This window comes from Trachypithecus francoisi, unplaced genomic scaffold, assembly GCF_009764315.1.
Source record: "Trachypithecus francoisi isolate TF-2019V2 unplaced genomic scaffold, Tfra_2.0 Lachesis_group21, whole genome shotgun sequence".
In the NCBI taxonomy this organism is placed as follows: domain Eukaryota; kingdom Metazoa; phylum Chordata; class Mammalia; order Primates; family Cercopithecidae; genus Trachypithecus; species Trachypithecus francoisi.
The window spans coordinates 5992155-6015780 of NW_022681467.1; the positions used below are offsets into that span (position 1 = coordinate 5992155).

Below are 23626 nucleotides of genomic sequence, written 5' to 3' on the forward strand. Positions count from 1 at the left end.
TCCAAAAAACAATGACCTGCCCACAATGGAGGGAATGCATTCAAAAAAATCAGTGTTGAAATATATTTCATAACAGGGAGATATGTTCACAGTACATTTTATACTTTAGAAGTAGTTTACAAAAATGCTCAGTACCATTTCATTTGTTTTGTATCAACATTTTCACAAAATGTTAATGGTCACTTTCTGTGGTTGGGAGACTGGGTAATTTTTATTGTTTATCCTTATAGTTATTTGACTATCTGCAGTTTCTAATTTTTTAAAAATGATCATTACTTCTAAAATGAGGGAAAGTTATTTTCAAATAATCAGGCTGTGGCATGGCAAGGAACTAGACTTTTTGATGAACAAATTGAGGGAGGGAGGAAGGAAGGAAGGGAGAAAGGAAGGAAGGAAGGAGGAAGGGAGGAAGGAAGGAGGGAGGGAGGCAGGGAAGGAGGAAAGGAAGGAAGAAGGAAGGAAGGAAGGAAGGCAGGAAGGAGGGAAAGAAAGAGGGAGGGAGGGAGGAAGAAAGAAAAGAAAGAAGGAAGGCAGGAAGGAAAGAGGGAGGGATGAAGAAAGGAAAGAAGGAAGGAAGGGAAGGAGGGAAGGGATGAAGGAAGGAAGGAGGGAGGGAGGAATAAAGGAAGGAAGGAGGGAAGGAGGGAGGGAAGGAAGGAAGGGAAGGAAGGAAGGAAGAAAGGAAGGAGGGAGGGAGGAAGGGAGGAAGGAAAGAAGGAAGGAGGGAAGGAGGAACGGTAAGTAAAGAAGGAAGGGAGGAAGGAAGGAGGGAGGGAGGGAAAAAGAAAGGAAAGAAGGGAGGGAGGGAAGGAAGGATGGAGGGAAGGAGGAAGGAAGGAAAGATGTAAAGAAGGGAGGGAGGAAGGGAAGGGAAGAAAGGAAGGAGGGAGGGAGGGAGGGAGGAAGGGAAGGCGGGAAGGCAGGAAGGAGGAAGGAAAGAAGGAAGGAAGGAAGGAAGGAAGCAGGCCAACTCCAGGTGGGAGTTGGTGTGGAAAGGCGGGTTCCTCTGGAGAAGAGTTTGGAAAAAGCCAGGACTGAGCCTCTGGCTGCAGGGACCTGGTCTCCCCTGCCCATCCCTTGCCCTCAACTCTTGCCATAGGCATCTCTCTAGGCCTGGATGCCTCATGGGCTTTGCTCATTCCCGGGTGTTTCCTCAAGTCCCGACTTCGCAATCTGAGCAATGACTCACACCATTGCATGGGGTGGGGTGGGGGGGCACTTGACCTCACAGAATAACCTCTGGTGTCAACTTTAACTGATGGTCCAGGATATTCAGCAGTATTTCAGAATTAAAATATATGTAGATATATAGACAGTGAAGAATGTGACCTCCACATGTATTTCTAAATTAAAAACAAGACTTGAAAGACCATTTGAGTTTGGAAACAGCAGCTTTAGGTTTGGCTTCTGGAACCCAGGGGTTCATGTCCCCATCACAGTAAGGGATGATTGGTGAAAAAGCTGGAAAACTGCAGGTAAATTCTGAGGAGGGCAGCTCCTGCACCATGGCAGTAAGGCTGGCGTCTGGGAGAGGAGGCACCACAGACTCTGGCAGTTTTATCTGCTAGGCTTTCCCAAGCCTCCTCCTCCTTTTAGGTTGAATTGTTTGAAGTGTTTAAAAAAGGGGGCCCAGGTGTCAAAGGGGCACACCTTGACATCCACCCATGTGGTTAACAAATCTTGACTTTACCAATAGTCTTACTAAATCCCCCACCTTCACCTTACAAGGACTTCTTTGTGTTTAGGAGGGCTGACTTGGATTCCACGTACGTGGCCGAGGCTGTGCACCTCAAGATGAGGGTCACAGTCACTTAGTTGGCAGTGACTTGACAAGCCCTCGAGGAGCCCTGCAGGCTGCAGACTGACAGCAGTGAGAGTCTGAGCATCTTGCGCCCTTAAATGTCATCCTGTTCCTTGAGAGTCTATCTTCAGCATCATTTTTAATGATTTTTTTTTGTTACGGACTTGTTGCATTTTTTGGTCTTATTTTGAAATGTAAAGACTGCATTATCATCTTTTGGCCTCCTCCATAAGTTTTGTCTGCATAATCCTAGCATACAGTGCCTTACAGAAATTACGGCTTAGAGTCCAGAAGCAGCTACGCTAGAGAAAGTGATGAGGAGGTTGCACTGATGGCCGATCTTAACTTTGGAAGGAACAGTGTCCATTTGAAGGAGATCTGGCACTATGTTAGCCTCACTGGAGGGTCCATCTGGGAACTGACAGTCCATCAAAATATGCTGTATTCATGTTCAATACGATTCACTCATACAGGGGTTTCTCAGACACAAATTACCCTTGTAGTGCAGGCCATTCTTATTCACAGTCGCTGACAGAATGGGACAACCCAGTGAAGCCCAGAACTCTTCCTGTAATTGCTCATAGAAAGCTGCTCCACTAAGTGATGCCGTAGGGCACCTCCCAGCCCTGCCCACATGGTGCAGGGTTCTGGGGTCAGGACGATTACTTCACAACTTTCCAATTTGGTAGGGTATGTCTCGCGTCTTCCCCTATTTTAAGTATATGAGTACATTGTTTAAAAATTTGGATATTAAATTTAAGATTTTGATGGAGTCACTGATTCTGATATGGTTTTTCTTCTTCTTTTTTCCCTGAATACAATTATCCTTTGGAGTTCCTTTATGATTTTGACAAAGGTTGGAAAATGGCTCTGGAATTCATGCCAAATGGAAGACAGAGGACTAATCAGACTTGGTGTTCAAGAAATCAAGTTCCCAGCTCTCACGATGAACACACAATTTTAAATTTGATGGTATCCAAGGCAGAATTTGTTGTGACAAATTTCTTTATTCCGTGGTATATACGCCAACAAAGCATGTGGACTGGAATCTGTAAATTAGTTTATTATGTAGACGACTTGGGGTCCCCTTTCTTCCTTTTGTCAGGTTACCTCTCAAAGAGCTCATGAATTACTACAGTATCTTCCGACTTAAATATTCCAATTAGTGAGCACTATAAAAATCTGATAAGATTTGTCTGTGCTACATCTAGTGTATGAATAGTAATTCAATTTCTCTGGTGAAATATTGTTCAATGGGCTCCATTCTTGATCAATTGGCTATATTTAGGTGACTGCCTGACCATTTTGGCAACAATTTCACTTAATCAAATTAATTCCAATCCCAAAAGATTGCCATGGAGCCATCCTACATTTTTTTTTTCTTGGATAATAAAATGGAAAAAAAAAATCTGTTTAGATCTTCTGTACTAATTAAAAAGGAGGCCCACCTGGCAAAATGGTTAATTAAAGTCAGGGGTCCTGTTCACATACTGTCATAGCACCAGCCAAAGAATCTATTTAAGTTGCACTCTTATTAAAACTCTCATTATCTAAAAACCCCTTTTGGCTCCTCCTCTGACTTTATTTAGAGAGAGCCAGTGGCTCATAAATAAACGATGCCGCATGTAGGAAATCATGCACTGTCCTTGAAGAATCTGGTTCTGGCTGGAACCAAGTCCAATATGTTCTAGCTCTTGTGCATATCAGACTCGAGTTATTTATCTGTGATGATCAAAGTGCTTAGCCTGTGAATACTCTGGGCTTTATCCTATTTACCTCATGCCCCACCTCATTGGTGGCAGATTGTACTTTCCAAAGATGGCCATGACAGTCTCCCCATCCCACACACTGTCCTGCAATATGACCTTGACACTGTCTGTCTTGAGAGATGGATTATCTATCCCCCACTCCTTGAATCTCGGTGGTTGTTGTGACTGCTTCAACAGAGAGAGTGGGAGAAGTGAGGCTGTGTGACTTTTGAGGGTGGGTCATAGAAGGCAATGCAACTTCCAACTTGCTAGTACCAACACTTGCACTTGGAGCCCAGAGCCACCACGTGAGCAGTCTGGCTACTCTGAGGCCACCATACTGTGAGGAAGCCCAGGCACTTGAGGACAGCCCAGGTCGGGAGGCCATGGTGAGCACTTCCGGTCCTTGAGTCATCCCAGCCCAGCTGAATAACAAGCCTTCAGATTTAGTAAACGAGCCTTCAGATGATCCGGATCATTGATCTAACCCTCTAGTCTTCCCATCTAAGGCTCTGGATAGTATGAAGCAGAGACAAGCTGTGCCCACTGTGCCCTGTCCAAATTCCTGACTCACAGGATCTGTGAGCAGGATCAAATGGCTGCTTCATGCCACTAAGTGTTTTTTATACAGCAATAGAAACTGGAACACTATTATGATCTTATGGTTTCCTGTATTATAAGAAAATTTTGCATCAGACCATGTGTACAGGACAACTAAAAGAATCTGGGAAAGGGCTAAGGGAAATAAGTTTTAAACATACAGCATCTACCCTTTTCCTGGAAGAACTGGGTTTCATTATTAATCTGGAATAATGATTAAAACAGCCATCTTCATCACTTACTGGCTACCTGTTTTGTTCCAGACAATGTTACTTTATATATGCTCCCCAGCAATCCCAGAAATGCAGAGACGTTGAAGAACTTGTTCAAGGTCCATGGGAAGGAAATGGAATAGCTGGGATTGAGACTTCCTGAAGGGTGAAGAGCCCATAGCCTGTGCCATTTGAGTAGGCCCCCATTTAAGGAATTTTCCAAGAGCTTCTACTTGCATCTCATTGGTCAGAACCTGCCACCTGGCTGACCCTGTCCTTGAGGAAATGTGGGAAATGTGTCTAATTTAGGTTGGTCATATTGTTTACCCTCAAAAGTATTCAGGAGAAGAAAATGGGAATGGAAATTAAGTAGACAGCTTCCAGTCTGCCTCATTGACTAAAAACCAAATGCGACCTATCCAAAAGGAAGCCCCCAGATGACAACACACACTGGGCTGGGACCACGGGTCAGAGAATCTCATTAGAGGAGCTCTTCAACTGACCAACCACCTGTGTCCTTTAAACAGGGGAATTCCCAACTGCACAGCTTCTGCTTTTCCTGGAGGGGAGGAAAACAGTGGGGTCTCCATGGCCATTCCAGATGCTAAGCAATCTACCTGCTCCATTGACATGAAAGTGGATATTTCAGTTACCTATCGATGCATCACAGGTTGCCTCAAAACGTAGAGGCTTAACGTCCTTCAGTAGGTGAATGGATAAATAAACCGATACATCCAGACAAGAGAGGATCGTTCAGTGCCAAAAAGAAACGAGCTATGAAGCCATGAAGAGATACAGAGGAAGCTTAAATGGATAGTGCTAAGTGAAAGAAGCCAACCTGAAAAGACTATAGGCTGTATGATTCCAACTATATGACATACTGGAAAAGACAAAGTGACTGAGACAGTAAAAACATCAGTAGTTGCCAGGCCTTAGGACAGAGGAAGGGACAAACAGGCAGTGCACTGAGGGTTCTTAGGGCAGTGAAGCTGCTCTGTATGATCCTGTAATGGTGGATATGTGTCATTATACATTTGTCCAAACCCACAGAATGTACAAAACCAAGAGTGAACCCTAATGTCAACTATGGGCTCTGGTTGATAATAATGTGTCAGTGTAGGTTTATTAATTGTAAGAAATATATCACTGGTGGGGGATGTTGACAGTGGGGGAGGCTGTATGTCTGTTGAAGCGTTGGGGTTATATGGGAAATCTTTCTACCTCTGCTCAGTTTTGTTATGAAACCAAAATGGCTCTAAAAAATAAAGTCTATTTAAAAAAGTAATGGTGTAAAACAATAGTACATTTTTATTATCTCACGGTCTCTGGGAGTCAGAAGCTGAAAGTGGCTTGGCTAGGGGATTCTGGCTCAAGGTCTTTCATAAGTTTTCAGTCAAGATGTTGGCTGGGGCTGCAGTCACCTACAGGCGTGAATGAGGCTGGAGGATCCACTTCCAAGGTGGCACGCTCATCTGCCTGGCAAACTGATCGTGGCTGGTGCAGGAACCCTCAATTCCTTGCCACGTGGCCCTCTCTAAACGGATCCCTACAGCATGACAGCAAGTCATCTAGAAGTGTGCAAGCTGGAAGCTGTAGTATCTTTCTTGACCTGACCTGACCTTGGAAGCCACAGAGTCATTTCCCCAGTATCCTCTTGGCTACACAGGTCAGCCCTACTCAGTGTGGCAGGGGCCACATAAGGGCATGAAGACCAAGTCACGAGAGTCACTGAAGGCCCTCTAGGGGGACGATTACCCCAATGGGCTTCTGATGCGTGAACCAACACATTACAGTAAAGACTCCAAGTAAAGAATTTCATCCTCTTATAAACCAAGTTTTGTATTTGAAAGTAAAATGAAATTCAGAAATAATACTTACATAATTAGGCTGTGCCATTTGTACCTCCAAGGGAGTAGGAATGGCAGGCTTGGCAATATGCAGATAATGGTAAGACCCAGGAAGAATGCCCCCTAGAAGAGATGGCAAATTTTCCATTTCAAATGAATTGTTAATGAGGTGAGTAACAGAGCTCACATTTTCATCACAGGACAAACAGATGCCTGCAGTGGTGCATGCTCCTCAAACTTTCACACTAAAGTACCGCCAACAGCAAGGAACTCCCCGGGGTGGTTGACATTTATTTAACCAAATTGATGTGAATGTGACATGATATATCATAATGTAGCCGCCAATGCTCCAGGACGTGCCAAGCCGATCTTGTGTATCCTGTGATTATCCGTAGCTCCCCGCCCTCTAATCTGTATCTGCCAAAACCAGATCAAGACCTTTAGAAGCTTTAAATTGTTGCAAATAGCATTCCTGTTCCTCATCACTTCTCCAAAATATTAAAAAATTGAATTTAATTAGGACAATCAACAAAGTTCTTTGTTCAATGTTTTAGAAACTGTCATTACCGAATTCTTAATATGTTGGCTCATCCCTGAGGTCTGGACCTGCGCCAGCTCTGGTTCTGACAGCCCTCCCTTCTCTTGCCTGCCCACGGCCACCACCTTCCCTCAGGTCTCACCCAGAGTGAGAAGCAGAGCAAGACCTTGTGGGGCTGCCTAGTGAGGAAGAGGAAGTCAAGGATGGAATGTGGGGCTTTCATTTCTGTAATCTGACATTCCATTGACTGGACTGGGTTTCATGGACACCTTGAGGGTCTATGTACAGCTTTGTGGGTTCATTCATAAACCTCCAGGAAGTGAACACGGAATTCTGTAAATATGTGCATTTTTCTGGTAAAAGGTCCACAACATTCAGAAACACCATTTTCAAAGGTATTTCTCATACCCTAACAGTGAAGGAACCCTGCATTACTCATGAAGTCATCTCCTCCCTAGGGTCCAAAAAGGTTTACGGGATAAAAGTGCACTGCTTTACAGCTGCAAATGGTTAAGCTTATCCATACCAGAGCAGGCTGAGGCCTGGCTGCCTGGAAGAGTCTCCTTATCTCTGAACTTATAGTGAGAATGGAAGTTTTGGGTAAGATGTCAGGGAAAACCATCACTTTCCAGCTGTGAGATATCCAGACAAGTTAATAATCATTCCCTTGTCTGTTTTCTTATCTGTAAAATGGGAACCCCATTTAGGATATGGTCCATAATAAATGCTCAAACGCAAGGAATCATAATAACAATAATTCCGGGTTTGTAATAAATGCCTCAGAAATTAGATAGACCCTTTCTCTGTCTCTGTGGCAACCCACTGAGATTTGGAGGAGCCTTTTCCCCAAGCCTAAGAGAAACCTGGAGGGCTGGCCTGACTGCTGACCGCTACCTAATCTGTGGCTTCATCAAGGAGAAGGAAGCCTACTCGTATACCTTGAATCTTGGCTCCCTTGTACAGGGGGATGAGCCGGTCAAGATCAGCTGGTGGCTCGGTCACAGGCTCAAGGGTTGGATCAAAGAGATGTAGCATAGCTGCTGCCAGCTGAAAGCCAATTTCTTTGGAACTGAAGTTGCTGTGAGTCCACTCATTTGAGTAGTATCTATTGGAGAATTTGGTGAGGGAGCCAGCAGCTCTGATGGCTATGTCATTGGTGTGGAAGTTGGTATCAATCACAAGTCGACCGTCATACACAAGACATGTATCATTGAGGGCTTTAAACGTTTCATAATGCACATTCTTCTCACAGAAGCTGAAGAACATCTACGAAGTGAACAATTACAGCAATATTCAGTTATCACTCTTCGTTTTACCTTCCCAAGAGTGTGACTAGTCTCCAGGGCATTTTATTATTTGGGGCACAAAAATACAAATACTAAAAGTTTGTTATCATGTTGTTTGTGTGTGTATGAGAGATAGATTATCTTGGGTATGAAGAACACATTAAGATCCCCAAATGTCACTCTTATTCACTCAATTTTGACATCCAGTGGAGAGAATGATGCCAGGTGATGAAATATCTCCCACAAGTGTGAGTGGTTTTCCACGTAAGAGGGTTTACATTTGTACAGACCCTGCCTTCCCCTCACGCTCCTACATTTTGAACAGCTCTATCTCAGCCTCCATCTTCTTCCCCTTCCTGTGTCCGACACTCGGGTCTCTGCAGGTTCCTTCTTGGGTTGACCTCATCCAGTCTTCAGTTTTCAGACTGCCCATTGCTAGGTTTTAAAACTCAGTAAGCTTGTCCCTATATGATGCTCCAGAGAAGACGGGTGCTTCATCAGTCTCTGTATCTACTAGGTCTGGGTTCCTGCCTTGTTGCTTCCTGCTCTCATATGACAAGAGGGTTATTCAAGAAATACTGATGGCATACCTACCATATGCCAGGCACCGTGTGAGGGTGCCATAAGTAGAGGGGACACCAACCCCTTTGCATGCTCCTTAGAAATTATTTGTATGCCCTCTCCATTCTGTGCTCAGATTTCAATGTTTTCTTATTCTCACCTGGACATCATCTTCCACACTGATGTTGAAAGTCACTAAAGCAGTGCAAGTTAGTTGTTTTTGTCTCTAGTTGTTGGACCAATTGAAATAAGTTCAGTTGATTTTATTTTTACCTAAAATAGTCTGCCAGCTTATTAAAAGCATGCTAAAAACTGGACATAAGACATGGGTCCCAACCATACTGATGGTCATCTCCCCACTTCCATCACATTCCTGCTTTACCCCCTCAACTGTTTCATTCTGTACAGACATCAGCTGTCCCTGGGCAAGAGGTAGCCAGCCCCTTCAGTATTACTGCCCCACACCCATGAATGGTTCCAGGAGCTTTCTGATCCTGTGGTAGCCACTAGTCATGCAGGGCTACAAATATTTACATCTAAATTAATTTAAGTTAAATACAATGAAAACTTCGGTTCCTCAGTTGCAACAGCCCATTTCAAGTGCTCAATAGCTGTAGGTGGCTAGTGGCTGCCATACTGGGCAGCGAAGATACAGCCTGTTTCCATCTTGAAGAAGGTTCTGTTGGACAGTGGGACTCAAATCCATCATCTCTATGATGTCCTTGGTCCTCCCTCAGGCAGGCAGACTCTGTGCCCTTGCCCTGTCTTTATTCACTCAGTTGTCTCATCCCATCCCAGGATGCTTCTTTCTTTCAAGTCTTTTCCTTTTTTTTCTGTCTTATAACTCTTACCCAGTAGCCACAGGAAAATATATTTCTCTGAGTCTCTCTCTGATTCTGAATCTTTCTGTCTCCCTATACTCCTTTTTTGCTTTCTCATTCTTTTTCCCAATCTCTATAAAAAATAGATTTCCTACCCAGATAAATATATAGAAAGATATCTGATTTGAACTTAAATTACAAATAATATCAGTGCCATCAACCTCCTGAGCCCTTGAAAATGTTCAGAAGTCTCCTTCAGCATCCTCACAGAAGTTCTTCTACCTACCCAATTTTCTTTTTCTAACTAAGCCTACTTTTCATTTAAGTAGCACATTAAATATACTAGCTCTTGTTTTTCTGGGTTTTAAAGATTACCAGTATTGCAGTAATGTTTATTTATATGCTTTTGGTGTAGGCATTCACAATTTTGGCTACATTTTGGGTTTCATAGGAGTTTGTAGACTAGACTGAAAACCAAATAAGCAAATCCAACGTTGTTAATAGGAACACGTGTTCCAAGTTATAGACCTTGCAAATACAGCCTATGTGCTTCTGTAATGCCAATGGAATATACATATTGGGTACAACCAGGAAGTGGAAATGGCTAGCCACACTGATGTTCTGAGTACATATTTCAAGACTACTTATACTGACAATTCTGACTAAGGACAGCAAAACTCCTTGGTTAGCTAGGGAGAAGGGTGGGAGTTGGTAGTCTGATACACTTCATTCATTCATGCATTCAGACAAACACTTCTTGTGCCAGGCACTGTGTAAGGTCTCCAGAATGTCTTGGTGAAAAACATAAGTATGGAGCTCATGATGTAACTAGAGAGATGAATGCCAACAAGATGGGGAAGTCTGCCTTGAGAGCCAGTGTCACTGCAGCCTCACCTGGCTGGAGGCTGGACCACCTGCTAAGTAAGAACCCTGGAGGCACCACTATCAGGCAGGATGTGGAGAGGCTTTGATGTGGGGACAAAACATCAATTTCAAGAGAGTTCTGCTTCTGCCTTGGTGCTATAACCTTCTGAGATGAGTCCTCCCACTGATCATAACTATAAACTCTGATATAAGAGGATTCTTATTAGTATTTAAAAGTTTGGGTAGCTTGTGTATTACAGTAAAAACTTGGAGAAATGACCAGGATGGGGATAATTTCCCTTATTTTAGAGGTTTTGAAAAAGTTTGCTTTTTAAATTACCTCTTCTCTCCATTTCCACATACAGGTATTCAATTTAGAGTCTTTTTTTTAAGACAGGATCTCACTTCGTCACCTAGGTTGGAGGGCAGTGGCAAGATCTCAGCTCACTGCAGCCTTGACCTCCTGGGCTCAAGGGATCCTTCCACCTCAGCCCCCGCCATGTAGCTGGAACTACGGGTGCTTGCCACCATACCCGGCTACTTTTTTGGTATTTTTTGTAGAGACAGCCTTCACCATGTTGCCCAGGCTGGTCTTGAATTTCTAAGTTCAAGCCATTCACCCACCTTGGCCTCCCAAAGTGCTAGGATTATAGGCGTGAGCCACTCTGTCTGGCCTCAATTTAGAGGCGTTTTTTTTTTTTTTTTTTTTAAAGAGTGAGCTGCAGTCATCTTATGCCCTAATAGAAAATAGAGATGATAGAGGAGTCAGTGAACTCGAAGTTATATCAATAAAAACTGTCCAATTTGAAGAATAGTGAGAAAGAGAAAAAAGAGACTGAAACAAATAAACAGAGCCTTAGAGCCCCCGGGCACAATATAAAAATCTCTTAACAGACATGTAATTGGAATCCCAGAAAGAGAAGAGAGAAGAATGGGGTAAGAAAAAATGGCCAATAACTTGTTAAAATTTAGTGAAAATCATAAATTTATGGATTTGAGAAATTCAGTGAACTCCAAACAAGACAAATTTAAAAAAATGCTTAGAGACATAATAAACACAGAATACCCACAGCATCAAATTGCTAAAAACCAAGGATAAAGAGCAAACTTGAAAGCAACCAGTGGAAAATGACATATAGGGGAATGTTTTAGATGATTGTAGATTTAAAATTCATGGACGTCAGAAGATGGTGGAAAAGCATCTTCAAAGTGCTGGGAAAAAATAACCTGTAAGCCCCGAATTCTATATTTGGTGAAAATAAACGTTAAGAATGAAAGCAACATATATTTTCAGATGGAGCAAAACTAGAGAATTACTTTTTAGCAGGCCTACAATACAACAAATGCTCTGAAGGTTGTTTTGGCTGATGGGAGACTTGGATTTTCAAAAAGGAAGATAGAACAAGAAAATTAGTAAATATCTGGGTATCTATAAAAGACTATTCTTTTTAATTCTCTAATATATAAATGACCTTAAACAAAGATTACAATATTGCCTTACTGATTTTTCAGTGTTTGTAGATGTAATATACAGGATGGCTATTAACAAAATAGACATCCAGAATATGGGGAGAAGGAACTGCATCGCTGCAAGGTTTTTACATTTTATGTGAAATGGTACAATATTAACTCTATTGAACATGAAAGATTGCTGATATGTATTACAATCCACAGAGCAATCACTAAAAAACAAGATATAGTTAAAAAGTCAATCGAAATAGACCACTAAAAAATACTCTAATAATCCTAAAGAAAGCAGGCAAGGGGGAACACAAAAGAAAGAAGAGGGAACAAACAGTAAACAAATAATAAAATGGTAGACTTAAATCTAACCATATCAGTAATTACATTAAATATTAACGGTCTAAGTACTTTAAATAAAATGCAGAGATAGAGAAGATAGAAAGCATGTGGTAAGTAGAAGTCTATGATGGTTCCCAAGATTCCCACCTCTTCCTTAAGTACAAGTGTGAACTGTGAAAGTATAAGGTGATGTTATATGGTACATGTGACTTTAGACAGGGAGATGATGCTTGTGGGTCCGACTTGATCAGGTAAACCCTTAAAAGGGACCAGGCTTTTCCTGAAGAATGATTTGAAATGTGAAGGGAATTTGACATGAGTAAGATCCTCTGTTGCTGGATGTAAGATGGAAGGGGCCATGAGGTAAGAAATACGAATGGCCTCTAGGAGCTGAGAGTGGCCCCTGGCTGGACCAGCAAGGAAGTGGGGACCCCTGTCCTCAGCTGCAAGGAATTAAGTTCTATTACTATCACAGAAGCTTGGAAGAGGACTTCAAGCTCCAGAGAGAATGCAGCCTGATTGGTACCTTGATTTTAGCCTTGAGAGTCCCTAAGCAGAGAAGCCAGCCACACCTTGCCTGCATTTCTGACTGATAGAGCTATAAACTAGTAAAGGCATGTTGTTTTAAGCTGTTAAGTTTGGGGTAATTTGTCATGCAGCACTAAAAACATTAATATAATCTTTATGATGCCTACAAGAGACACACTTCAGCCACAAAGACACAGATAAGTAGAAAGTAAATGGATGGGAAATATATCATGTAAACAGCAAGTATAAGAAGAATGGAAGGGTCATATTAATATCAGATAATCTGGACCTTAAGATAAGGAATATTATTAAATATCAGAGATAAAGAGGGACATTTCATAATGATAAAAGGCACAAATCACAAGGCAGATACAACAACTATAAATGCTCATGGGCTTAATAACAGAGCCCCCAAAAAGATAAAGCAAAAATCAAAAATATTAAAAGGAAAAACAGAAACTTCCAAAATAATAGTAAGAGATTGTAATACCCTTCTCTCAGCAATTAATAGAATGAGATAAAAATATCAGTAAAGACTTATGAGTGTCGAACATCACTATCAACCATATTGAACTAACATTAAACTCAAGCACATAATACATATTCCTTATATGTTCACAAAGTTACTCAATATGCTTGGACATAAAACAAGTCTCAAAATTTTTTTTTTTTTGAGACAGGGTCTTGCTCTGTCACCCAGGCTGGACTGCAGTGGCGCCATCTGGGCTCACTGCAACCTCCACCTCCTAGGTTCAAGAAATTCTCCTGCCTCAGCCTCCCGAGTAACTGGGATTTCAGGCATGCACCACCATGCCCAGCTAATTTTCATACGTTTAGTAGAGACGGGGTTTCACCACGTTGGGCAGGTTGGTCTTGAACTCCTGACCTCAAGTGATCTGCCCGCTCTGGCCTCCCAACGTGCTGGGATTACAGGTGTGAGCCACCGTCCCTATCTCTAAATGTCAAAACACTGTTCTCTGATCACAACAGCTACACTAGAAATCAATTCAAAATATAATATTTAGGAAAACTTTAAATATTTGAATATTAGACAGTGCAGTTCTAAATAATCCAAGGTTGAATAAAGAATCACAGCGAGATTAGAAAATATTTTGAACTAAGCGGTAATTAAAAGTTAACATATAAGTTATGGGATGCAGCTCAAACATAATGGAAAACTTACAGCTGAAATGCTTATATAAATCAACAACTTAAGGCTCTACCTTAAGGAACTAGAAAAAAGAAGGGTAAAGTAAATCCAAAGCAAGAAGAAGGAAGAAAATAATTAAGAGCAGAAATCAATGGAGGAGAAAACTGACAAATAATAGAGAAAATTAACATACTCAAAAGCTGGTTAATTGAAAAAGATCAATAATATTGACAAACCCCTATCTACACTGCGAGAGAGAGAGAAAGCGAGAGTCAGAGACAGAGAGACTGGCAGCAAACAGGGAGAGGGTCAGAGAGACAACACAATTCACCAAGATCAGAAATAAATGAGGGGTTAGTACTACAGATCCTAGACATCAAATAGATAATAAAATAATATGTGAAAAACTTAATGTCAACAAATTCGACAAATGTAAATGAAATGGACAAATTTCTTAAAAATTACAACTTACAAAAATGTATAGAAGAAGCAGAAAATTTGAGTAGCCTTATATCTAGTTAAAAAAACAAATTTGTTATCAAAAGCCTTTCAACAATATAAACTCCATGCCCAGATTGTTTCACTGGTTAATTCTGTCAAACATCCAAGAAAGAAAAAATAACAATCTTGCACAAACCTTTTCAGAAAATAAATAAGGAGGGAACATTGCCCAAATTTTTTGCATGAGGCCAACACAGCTTGAACACCAAAACCTTACAAGGACATTACTAAAATAGAAAATTATAGATCAACATCCCTCATGAATATAGTTAAAAAATAGTTTCGAAAATTCTTAAAACATATTGGCAAGTAAAATTTAAGAATATACAGAAAGATAATGCATTATGACCAATTAAGTTTTATTCCAGAGATTTAAGGTTTTTTTTTTTTTAAAAAAACTGATTGATTTAAAAAATCTTTTTTTAAAAAAAAAAATCTTTTTTAAAGAAAAAATCTTTTCTTTTTAAGAAATATGGAAAGTTCACTTAACAAAATTCAACAGTCATTCATGATAAAACCTCTAAACAAACTAGGAATGGAAGGTTATTTCTTCAGTCTGATAAAAAGCACCAAAGAAAAATCCACAGCCAAATTCTCTCATATTTAATAGTGAAAGCCTGAAAGTTCTCTCTGGGATATGGAACAAGGCAAGGATGTCTATTTCCCCCACTTCTATTAAACATTTCACTGTAGGTCCTAGTGAGTAGAATAAAGCAAGTAACTGAAATAAAAGACCTAAATATCAGAAAAGTAGTAAAACTGCCCCTATTTGCATGATATGTTTATGGACCTAAAAAACTACAAAAGCTAATAAGAGAATTTAGCAGTTTCAAGTTACAATGTTTACACACAAAGTAAACTGCATTTTGTAAACTTGCAGTGATCAATTGGAAATTTCAAAATTTTAAATACATTTATAATAGCTTGAACACTTCACAAAAAGGAGAAATACTAATGGCTACCAAAAAAAATGAAAAGATGCCAAACATAATTAATCGTCAGGAAAGCACAAATTAAAAAAACACAGTGACCCATCATGTCACACCCACAAGAGTGGCTAAAATTAGATTGACAATACCAAGTGCTGACAAGAATGTGGACCATCTGGAACTCCCATACATTGCTGATGGAAATGTAAAATGGTATAGCTACTTTGGAGAGCAACATGGTGACTTCTTAAAAGGTCAACATTCACCTACCAAAGAATTTGGACATTCTTTAGGCTTATAGCTAAGAGAAATAAAAATATTATCCACACAAAGACATGTACCAGAATGTACATAGCAGGCAAATGAATAAACAAAACGCAATATATCCATACAATGGACTACTACTCAGCCATAAGAAAGAATGAACTATTGATGCATGGAACTATATGAAATCTCAAAATCACTATGCTGAGTAAATGAAGCCAAATAGAAAAATAGCATATAATGTATGATTCTGGTTATAAAAATCATAGTTTTAGTAGGTACATACACTGTGATATCACCTGCTTTAGTTTCCTAGGGCTGCTGTAATAAAGTACCACAAACTGAGTAGCTCAAGACAAGAGAAATTTATTCTCTCACAGTTCTGGAGAATCCAAGTATTGTCAGGACCATACTCCCTCCAGAGGCTCTAGGGAAGAAGCCTTCCCTGCCTCTTCCTGCTTCCTGGAGGTTGCTAGCAATTCCTGCCATTCCATGACTTGCAGCTGCCATCACATCAACCTCTGCCTCCACTGTCATGAGGTTTTCTTCATTGTGTGTCTCTGTATGCCATCAGATCTATTTAAGGACACCAGTCATTGGATTCAGGGCCCACCTTGATCCAGGATGACTTTCTCTTTACTTGCTTACATTGACCAAGGTTCTATTTCCAAATAAGGTCATGTTCACTGGTACTGGGGGTCAGGACATCAACATATCTTTCTGGGGGATGTAATTCAAGCCACGACACCAAGACCACCGTGAAGAAGATGGACACATTCATCCCCACCAAAAGATGCTTAATGCCCTGACAGATGCTGCCCAAAGCAGACAGTATGAGAGATACCTACCCCGAACTCGCCGTTTCCCACATCTAATCTCCCACAGGTACAAACCTTTGGCCAAATAAAGATGAAAATCAGAGAATAATGGAACCTGGGAAATGTCATCTGCAGGGGCCATTCTTTGTGAGACCAAGCAGACCAGAGAAGGTAGGAGAAAGAATACAACAGCAAAGAGGCCGATGTTTGACCCAGACGGTGTTAGGATGAAAATGCAGCAGGATGGTGCCTTGGATCAAGACAATTGAGAGTACAGCTGATCCTTGGGCAACATGGATTTGAACTGTGTGTCACTTACGCATAGATTTTTTTTTCTGCCTCTGCCATCCCTGAGACAGCAAGACCCACCCCTCCTCTTCCTTCTCCTCCTCAGCCTACTCAGTGTGAAGACAATGAGGACAAAGACCTTTATGATGATCCACTTCCACCTAATGACGAATAAACATATTTTCTCTTCCTTATGATTGTCTTAACAACATTTTCTTTTCTCTAGCTTACTTTATTGTAAGGATAGAGTATACAATACATATAAAATACAAAATACGTTTTCATATAATCAACTATTTATGTGATCAGTCGGGCTTCTGGTCATCAGTAGGCTTTTAGTAGCTATGTTTTTGGAGAGTCAAAAGTTACATGTGATTTTTCAACTTTGTGAGGAGGGTTGGTGCCCTTACTCCTCATGTGTTCAAGGGTCAATTTACTTTGCCAGATGTTTTTGTCAGGAGTTTGATTCTAATCTGAATAGGAAAGTAAAGGTCAGAAGAGCTGTTACCCAATGGGATGTTTGGGGAGGTTTTCTCAGGCCTCTGCTTCCTGAGCAAGGCACACAGTCACCTCTAGAGGTGCTTCAGGATAAACATGGCAATCTTCCAGGTTTGCCATTTTTTTTGAGGGAAAATTTGTGCAAAAGTATTTTGATATTTCCTGTCTTAAATAGGTGTCATGACATACATGTACAGACAGTATCACTTTTTAAAATAAAGGGGATTTGTCCTGCCTTTTTCACTGTTACATCCCTAACACCTAGGACAGAGCCTGGGACCTCGCAGGTGTTCAATAAATATTTATGGAATGAATGAATAAATGAATGGACTACAGAGTAGAATACAAAATTTCCATGGATCTCAGGATAAAATGAGAGATTCTAAAAAAATCTTCCTTTTTAGTCTTTTTTAGTAGTTTGCTTTGAGCCCCTGTCCTTTGAGTTCTGGGTTGGGGTGGGGGTGAGAGCCCCCATCCTCAATCCTTTGCAGCCCGTGAGTGAGAAACCCTACTTAGGATGATAACCCCCTACTCCTAGGTAAGGGCCTGCTATGAACACCTGCCCCTAAATGGCTTGCCCACTGGATGTTAGCAGCATTCTTTATCACAGCCGCTAACACACACCCTTGACCTACACAACCATTATCCTCATACTGACCTCAGCCTCCCCTTTGAGCAAGGGTCCCCTGCTTCTCAGTGAGATGGACCGGCCCCTTCCCTCCCTGAAGGCTTCTATTAACCTCCTAAGCTGGAAACTCTGAGGATGCAGGCCTGAAGGTGGGATGTCACCCACCTGGAAAGGAAAGTGCTCTCTCTATACACACTGCCAGAGGTTGTGTGTTATGGGGAAAGACTCACCACTGCTGCTGCCAGAATCTTAAGAGGTTAATGGCAGCACAGACCTTGGGCTGGGCAGGGAACCAGCACTGCCACGGACTTAGAGCCACGGTGTTCTCATCTGTAAATTGGGGATACTTCCCTTTACAGAGCTGTCCTGATGAGGTGACAGAATGTCCTGGGGCATGGCAAGCTCTCAGTAAAGAGAGGCATTCTCCATTCAAATCTTTGACCTCCCGTTCATGAACAGGCAGGGTCTAATTTCCCACTCCTTGAATATGGGCTGGTCCTAGCCACTTGCGTCTAGCAAATAGAATGTGGTGGGAAGAATACTGCTTGATTTCGGAGGCCAGGTCATCCAAGGTGACACAGCTGACACTGCCTCTCTCTCTGCTCTACCCTCAGACCCAAACCACCATGTTGTGAGGAAGCCAGTCTCACGAAGGGGCCACTTCTAAGTGTTCTGGCGAAAATCTCAACTAAAGTTGATTCAGGATCAACAGCCAGACATGTGAGTGGCTATGCTTTTGAGACAATTCCAGCCCACTCACTGCTGACTTCAGCCGCATGAGTGACCTCAAGTGGGAACTTCCCAGCTGAGTCTGGCCAAAGCCAGAAGAGATAAGGATAATAAAATAATAATAAAAAACCAGGAGAGGTAAGAATAATAAACGGTTGTTGTTTCTTCATGCCACTGAGTCTGGGGTGGGTTGTTACCCACCAAGAGGTAATGGGAACACACAGAAAACAAAATCCAACATCTGGTATTCCAAATTCACTGCCCGCAATCTTCCAGACCCCCAAATCCCTTGGAGATGTCGGCTGTCCCTGGCTGGTGAGTGAGGTTTGCAGGGACCCACTTACAGAGCACGGGAGTCTAAAAGGCTTGGTGGGTGTGGTGAAGGAGGCACTGTAGATGGGGTCTGGGTGCAGGCCGTCATTCCACTGGGCCAGGATCGCATCCCGGTAAATAGTGACTCCGGCGGCTGCCAGCGCGTCCGCCACGGCGCTCTCCACCGAGTAGTTGTTGATGCAGGTGATGGTGGAGGCGGGCGGGGGCTGCACGAGGTGGATGCGGCTGCCGCTCACGCCAAGGTTTAAGAGCGTCTCCACAGTGGTGTAAGTATCAATTGTATTTCCATAGACAATGACATTCCCTAGGAAAGAAGGGAAAACGCTAAGATATACAGTTCAAAAAACCAAAAAACCTTAGTCAAATGCTAATAATGCCGAACTGCTCCGTATAACCCTCTCATTTTTCAGCTGCAGGAAGCCAGGGGTGTTACCTAGCAACGGCGACCAAGATAATTTAGTAAAGAATCGGCACAAAACATCCCACAAAGTAGTCAAGTACTTTTAATGCAGAAGTAGGACATTCGTTTATGTTCCTCTAATTTGAAGTTGAAATTATGCTGAAAGAAACTGTCTAGAAAAAAACCTTTTGTCTTGTTTTTGTTCCCAATTTGCTATACTTATTAAGGAAACAAAATTACTAATGTTGGCAATGCATATTAGTTCTTCCTTACAGACAAAAAGGCAATGGTAAAAAATATTCATGCTCATGATGTTACTGATATTTTAATATTTAAATGTTGAACTGGATTGATTTCAAGGAAGTTTTCCCTTTTTTGAGAATTAAAGGCTAGAACATTCTGCTTTTCAACAGATAATTTTACAAAGATTCAACCCTGATTTTTAGAATTTAATGTGTCAAGACCTAGCTAGAGGGACTGAAGGACAGTATTTTGGTTAGCAAAAATAAAATCACAAAATAATCTTGACAGATTTCCCTTGTGTAAGAGCATTTTGATGATAGTCTATACTATCTACATTTCTCAAAAAGACTACAGAAGTAATTACATATGCTATTCTACTATTTTAGCAGTTTTAAGATCAATGACACTATTAATGAAATGTAGTATATGCTATTTTTGACATTGAATTGGCATTTTCAAATTTTCACAAAGAAATAGACTGCTGTAGACTCATTTTCCAGGTAAGATACCAATTTTACCACAAAATGTACACTTTGTTGAATGTCTCTCTGTTTTTCTCCTGTTCATGAAATAGTATGAAAAGGAATTTTACAAGCCAAAATAAATAGCAAGTGTATTAATTCAATTTGGTTGAGGAAATCATGCCCAAATTGTTTTCAATCCAAAACTGAAAGCAGGTGTGATGGTTTGTCTTGTTTGCTTAGGAAAAATAAACTACAGTAACTTTCAGATGGCTTCTTGGAAGCTAACAGCATCTAGAAAGTTCTCCCATACTCCCTGCTCTTCATCTATGGAAAGCCAAGAAGCCACTGAAGTGAGGGAGTGGAGTCTCTCCATTCCTGCCTTCGCTAGGACGCTAGGACGGTTTTGTGGCTATGACTCCCACTCTGTTCAGATGCTCAAATGCAACATTCCTCGGTGAGCTGCATTTTCCTTGGCTGAAAGAGGCAACATTTTGCTTAAATTATTGAGGCTCCCACCTGCTACAAAACATGAATCTTGGCTGTCTGGCACAACAAAGAATCAGCCTGCCAAGAAAGGCAAAACTTGAACCGAAAACTGTCAAAGGTTTGAGGTCTTCTGTCCTTTTGAAATAGGCAAGCCAAAACAATATTCATTTTCAGTTGAACTAATTTAAGTGTGTTTAGATCTCACACAGCTAAGGATTTTGTATTTTCTGGTCTCTTTCATGAGAGCTGTTAGCAGCTCTATTGTGAGCTGGGCTTTTTCTTCACAGGCTCATGGAAAACTGGGCCTGTGGTGCTGCTGGGGTTTGGAGAGCTCTCTGATCCAGCGAGGGTGGTCCATGGACTGCAGGCAGCTGGAGAGGATGATATTTTTCAATTCCAAAGGTAATACATTTTGTAAAACCTCTGATTTCAAAATTAGAGGTTTATTTCTAGATAATGTGACTTCTAAACAGCTTTGGCTATCTTTATGTTTAATTTGAAACAAAATTCCCTAACAAAAATGTAAGACTTTGGTTGTCTTAAGAGTCCGTTATCATCATAGCAATGGTGCATAACAAACCACGTCAAAACTCAATGTCAAACAACAACAAGCATGTTGTGGGTGGTCTACATACCTATGGGCGGACTGATGTCAGCTGATATGGCTCCAGGTTGTGGCTGGGTTTGTTGGCACCATATGTGTTTCATCCTGCTTGGACTGACAGCTACCTGAGGCATTTTCTATTCATGGTGAAATGCAGGTGCACAGAAAGGCAAGCACAAGGGCCCAGGCACATGTCAAGCCTCCACCCACATCACATCCACTAACATCCCATTGACCAAAGTAAGTGTCATGACCATGCCCATGAGCACGGAAGTGAGGACATCCACTCTGCCCACACAGGAGGGAGAGAAGGATGAATATTTACTGACGGGCAGTGCAAACCAGCATGGTCATATGGAAGATGACTGCCTGCATGATTTCATCTCAAACTTTTCATTTAAACAGGCTTTCTATGACTAGTTATAGTTCTCTCATTTCCCATAAAATATAGTAGAATGTTGTGATAATATAATCCGTTATATTAAATAAATAAGAACATGTTACAGGTCAAATCACATCTCTCCACAAATATAACAAAACATGATAAAAACTAGCTATTAATATGTAAGATGGCCTACTATTCTTGACCAGGTCCACCTCTTGCCTTTTTTTAATTTTCATTTTTATTTTTTGAGACAGAGTCTCGCCCATTGCCCAGGCTGGAGTGCAGTGGTACGATCTCAGCTCACTGCAACCTCCACCTTTTGGGTTCAAGTCATTCTCTCACCTCAGCCTTTTGAGTAGCTGGAATTATAGGCCCGCACCACTATGCCAGGTTAATTTTTGTATTTTTAGTAGAGACGAAGTTTCGACATGTTGACCAAGCTGGTCTTGAACTCCTGACCTCAAGTGATCTCCTCACCTTGGCTTCCCAAAGTGCTGGGATTACAGACGTGAGCCTCTGCGTCTGGCCCAATCTCTTGCCTTTAAATATCTCCATTCTGTGGGAAATTATTCTTTTCATCATCTTTGTGCAGTTGTGAGTTCTTTCTGCAACACTGTTCACATTTACTTTGTAAAGGATTTTTAGATCCAGTTCATGTTTATCTCTGGACTTCTCTATGCCAGGCACAAAGTTAGGTACTTTTATACATAATCTCTCATATTATTGTCATTATCGATAACAATAGCATTTAGAACTGTTAACAATAACATGGGCTTTACTCAAATGCCCATATATAATGTTGTCATACAGCAAAATATAAGCATGGTGATAACTCTTAGAATAACCAAAGTCTTATATTTTGGGGCCCCCTCCAGAAAAAAAGCCGAGTAGACAAATACTTTGATTATTCATTTTGGGACAAATCAAGCTGGTTTAAAAATATGATTACTTGGCCGGGCGCGGTGGCTCAAGCCTGTAATCCCAGCACTTTGGGAGGCCGAGACGGGCGGATCACAAGGTCAGGAGATCGAGACCATCCTGGCTAACACGGTGAAACCCCGTCTCTATTAAAAAAAAAAAAAATACAAAAAACTAGCCGGGCGAGGTGGTGAGCGCCTGTAGTCCCAGCTACTTGGGAGGCTGAGGCAGGAGAATGGCGTAAACCCGGGAGGCGGAGCTTGCAGTGAGCTGAGATCTGGCCACTGCACCCCAGCCTGGGCAACAGAGCGAGACTCCATCTCCAAAAAAAAAAAAAAAAAAATATGATTACTTATAATTATCAGAGTAATTTTACTAATATGGATGAGTTGGAACCAGTACTTCTGAAGAACCCATGTCAAGGCCTTAGCCTGCCTGTAGCTTTATCTGGGCCCCACGGACTGTCCAGCCTCCAGGTAGGTGAGACCCCAGCAGGACTGTGGGTGGTCTCCACCTTTCCTCTCCAGCACTCACCGTGGCCTACACACCCAGGCTATAGCCAGGCTTCTTGGCGAGATGACTTGTTTGGACTGTAAGGTCCATGTTTGCCCTTCCCATCATGTTATCCCTAGAGCCTAGCACAGTGCCTGGCCTACACTGGATGTGACTGTAATTACCACCATAGTATTGTGTTTTCTGACCAGATACGTGGATGTATGTCGGAGATAGATTGCTGATACTAAGACTTTCTTCCTGCTAGCTGGATCATGCTTCTGGGCCCTCTAAATATTTAACACCAAATGACCTCGCTGTAGCCAGATTTTCCCACCACCTATTTCTGCTTGGTATTCACTACTAAGTTGGCACTAGAAGAACTATCCAGTCACAGAACGGGCTATACACCTGAGATTTGTAAGACAGAAATATGTTCCCCTTAACAGATCTGGTTATTAGGTTTCCAGTGTAGGCTCATGAAATCCCACATAGTCCCTAATGTAACCAAAATTGTGTGTGCCTATAATTTGTTAATTATAGATATAAAATACTACTCCTGTCATATTGGTGGCATTTAAGCTCAGGGAAACAAGAAATTACATCTTTAATGTGCTATTTAAAGAAAGACAGGGCTGAGTGTAGTGGCCCATGCCTGTAATCCAAGTACTTTGGGAGGCCAAGGCAGGAGGATTGATTGAGGCCAGGGGTTCGAGGCCAGCCTGGGAAACACATCATAGCCTCGTCTCTACAAAAAAAAAAAAAAAAAAATACATATATATATATATATATATATATATATTAGGCATGGCACACACCTCTAGTCCCAGTTACTCAGGAGGCTGATACAATTTCTGGGAATTTGTAGGAGTTTGACAGATTTCTAC

The 23626-nt window shown here is 41.5% G+C and overlaps 1 protein-coding gene across 1 annotated transcript in view; it reads right to left on the reverse strand.

The window, feature by feature from the left end:
- Nucleotides 1-23626, reverse strand: part of CFAP61 (cilia and flagella associated protein 61) — a 308416-nt gene that overhangs the window by 59370 nt on the left and 225420 nt on the right. The window contains exons 22-24 of the mRNA XM_033185470.1: nt 18759-19051; nt 7685-8012; nt 6240-6331 (exon numbers count right to left, since the gene is read on the reverse strand). Of these exons, the coding sequence (XP_033041361.1) occupies nt 6240-6331; nt 7685-8012; nt 18759-19051 (713 nt within the window). The remainder of the gene's footprint in view (nt 1-6239; nt 6332-7684; nt 8013-18758; nt 19052-23626) is intronic.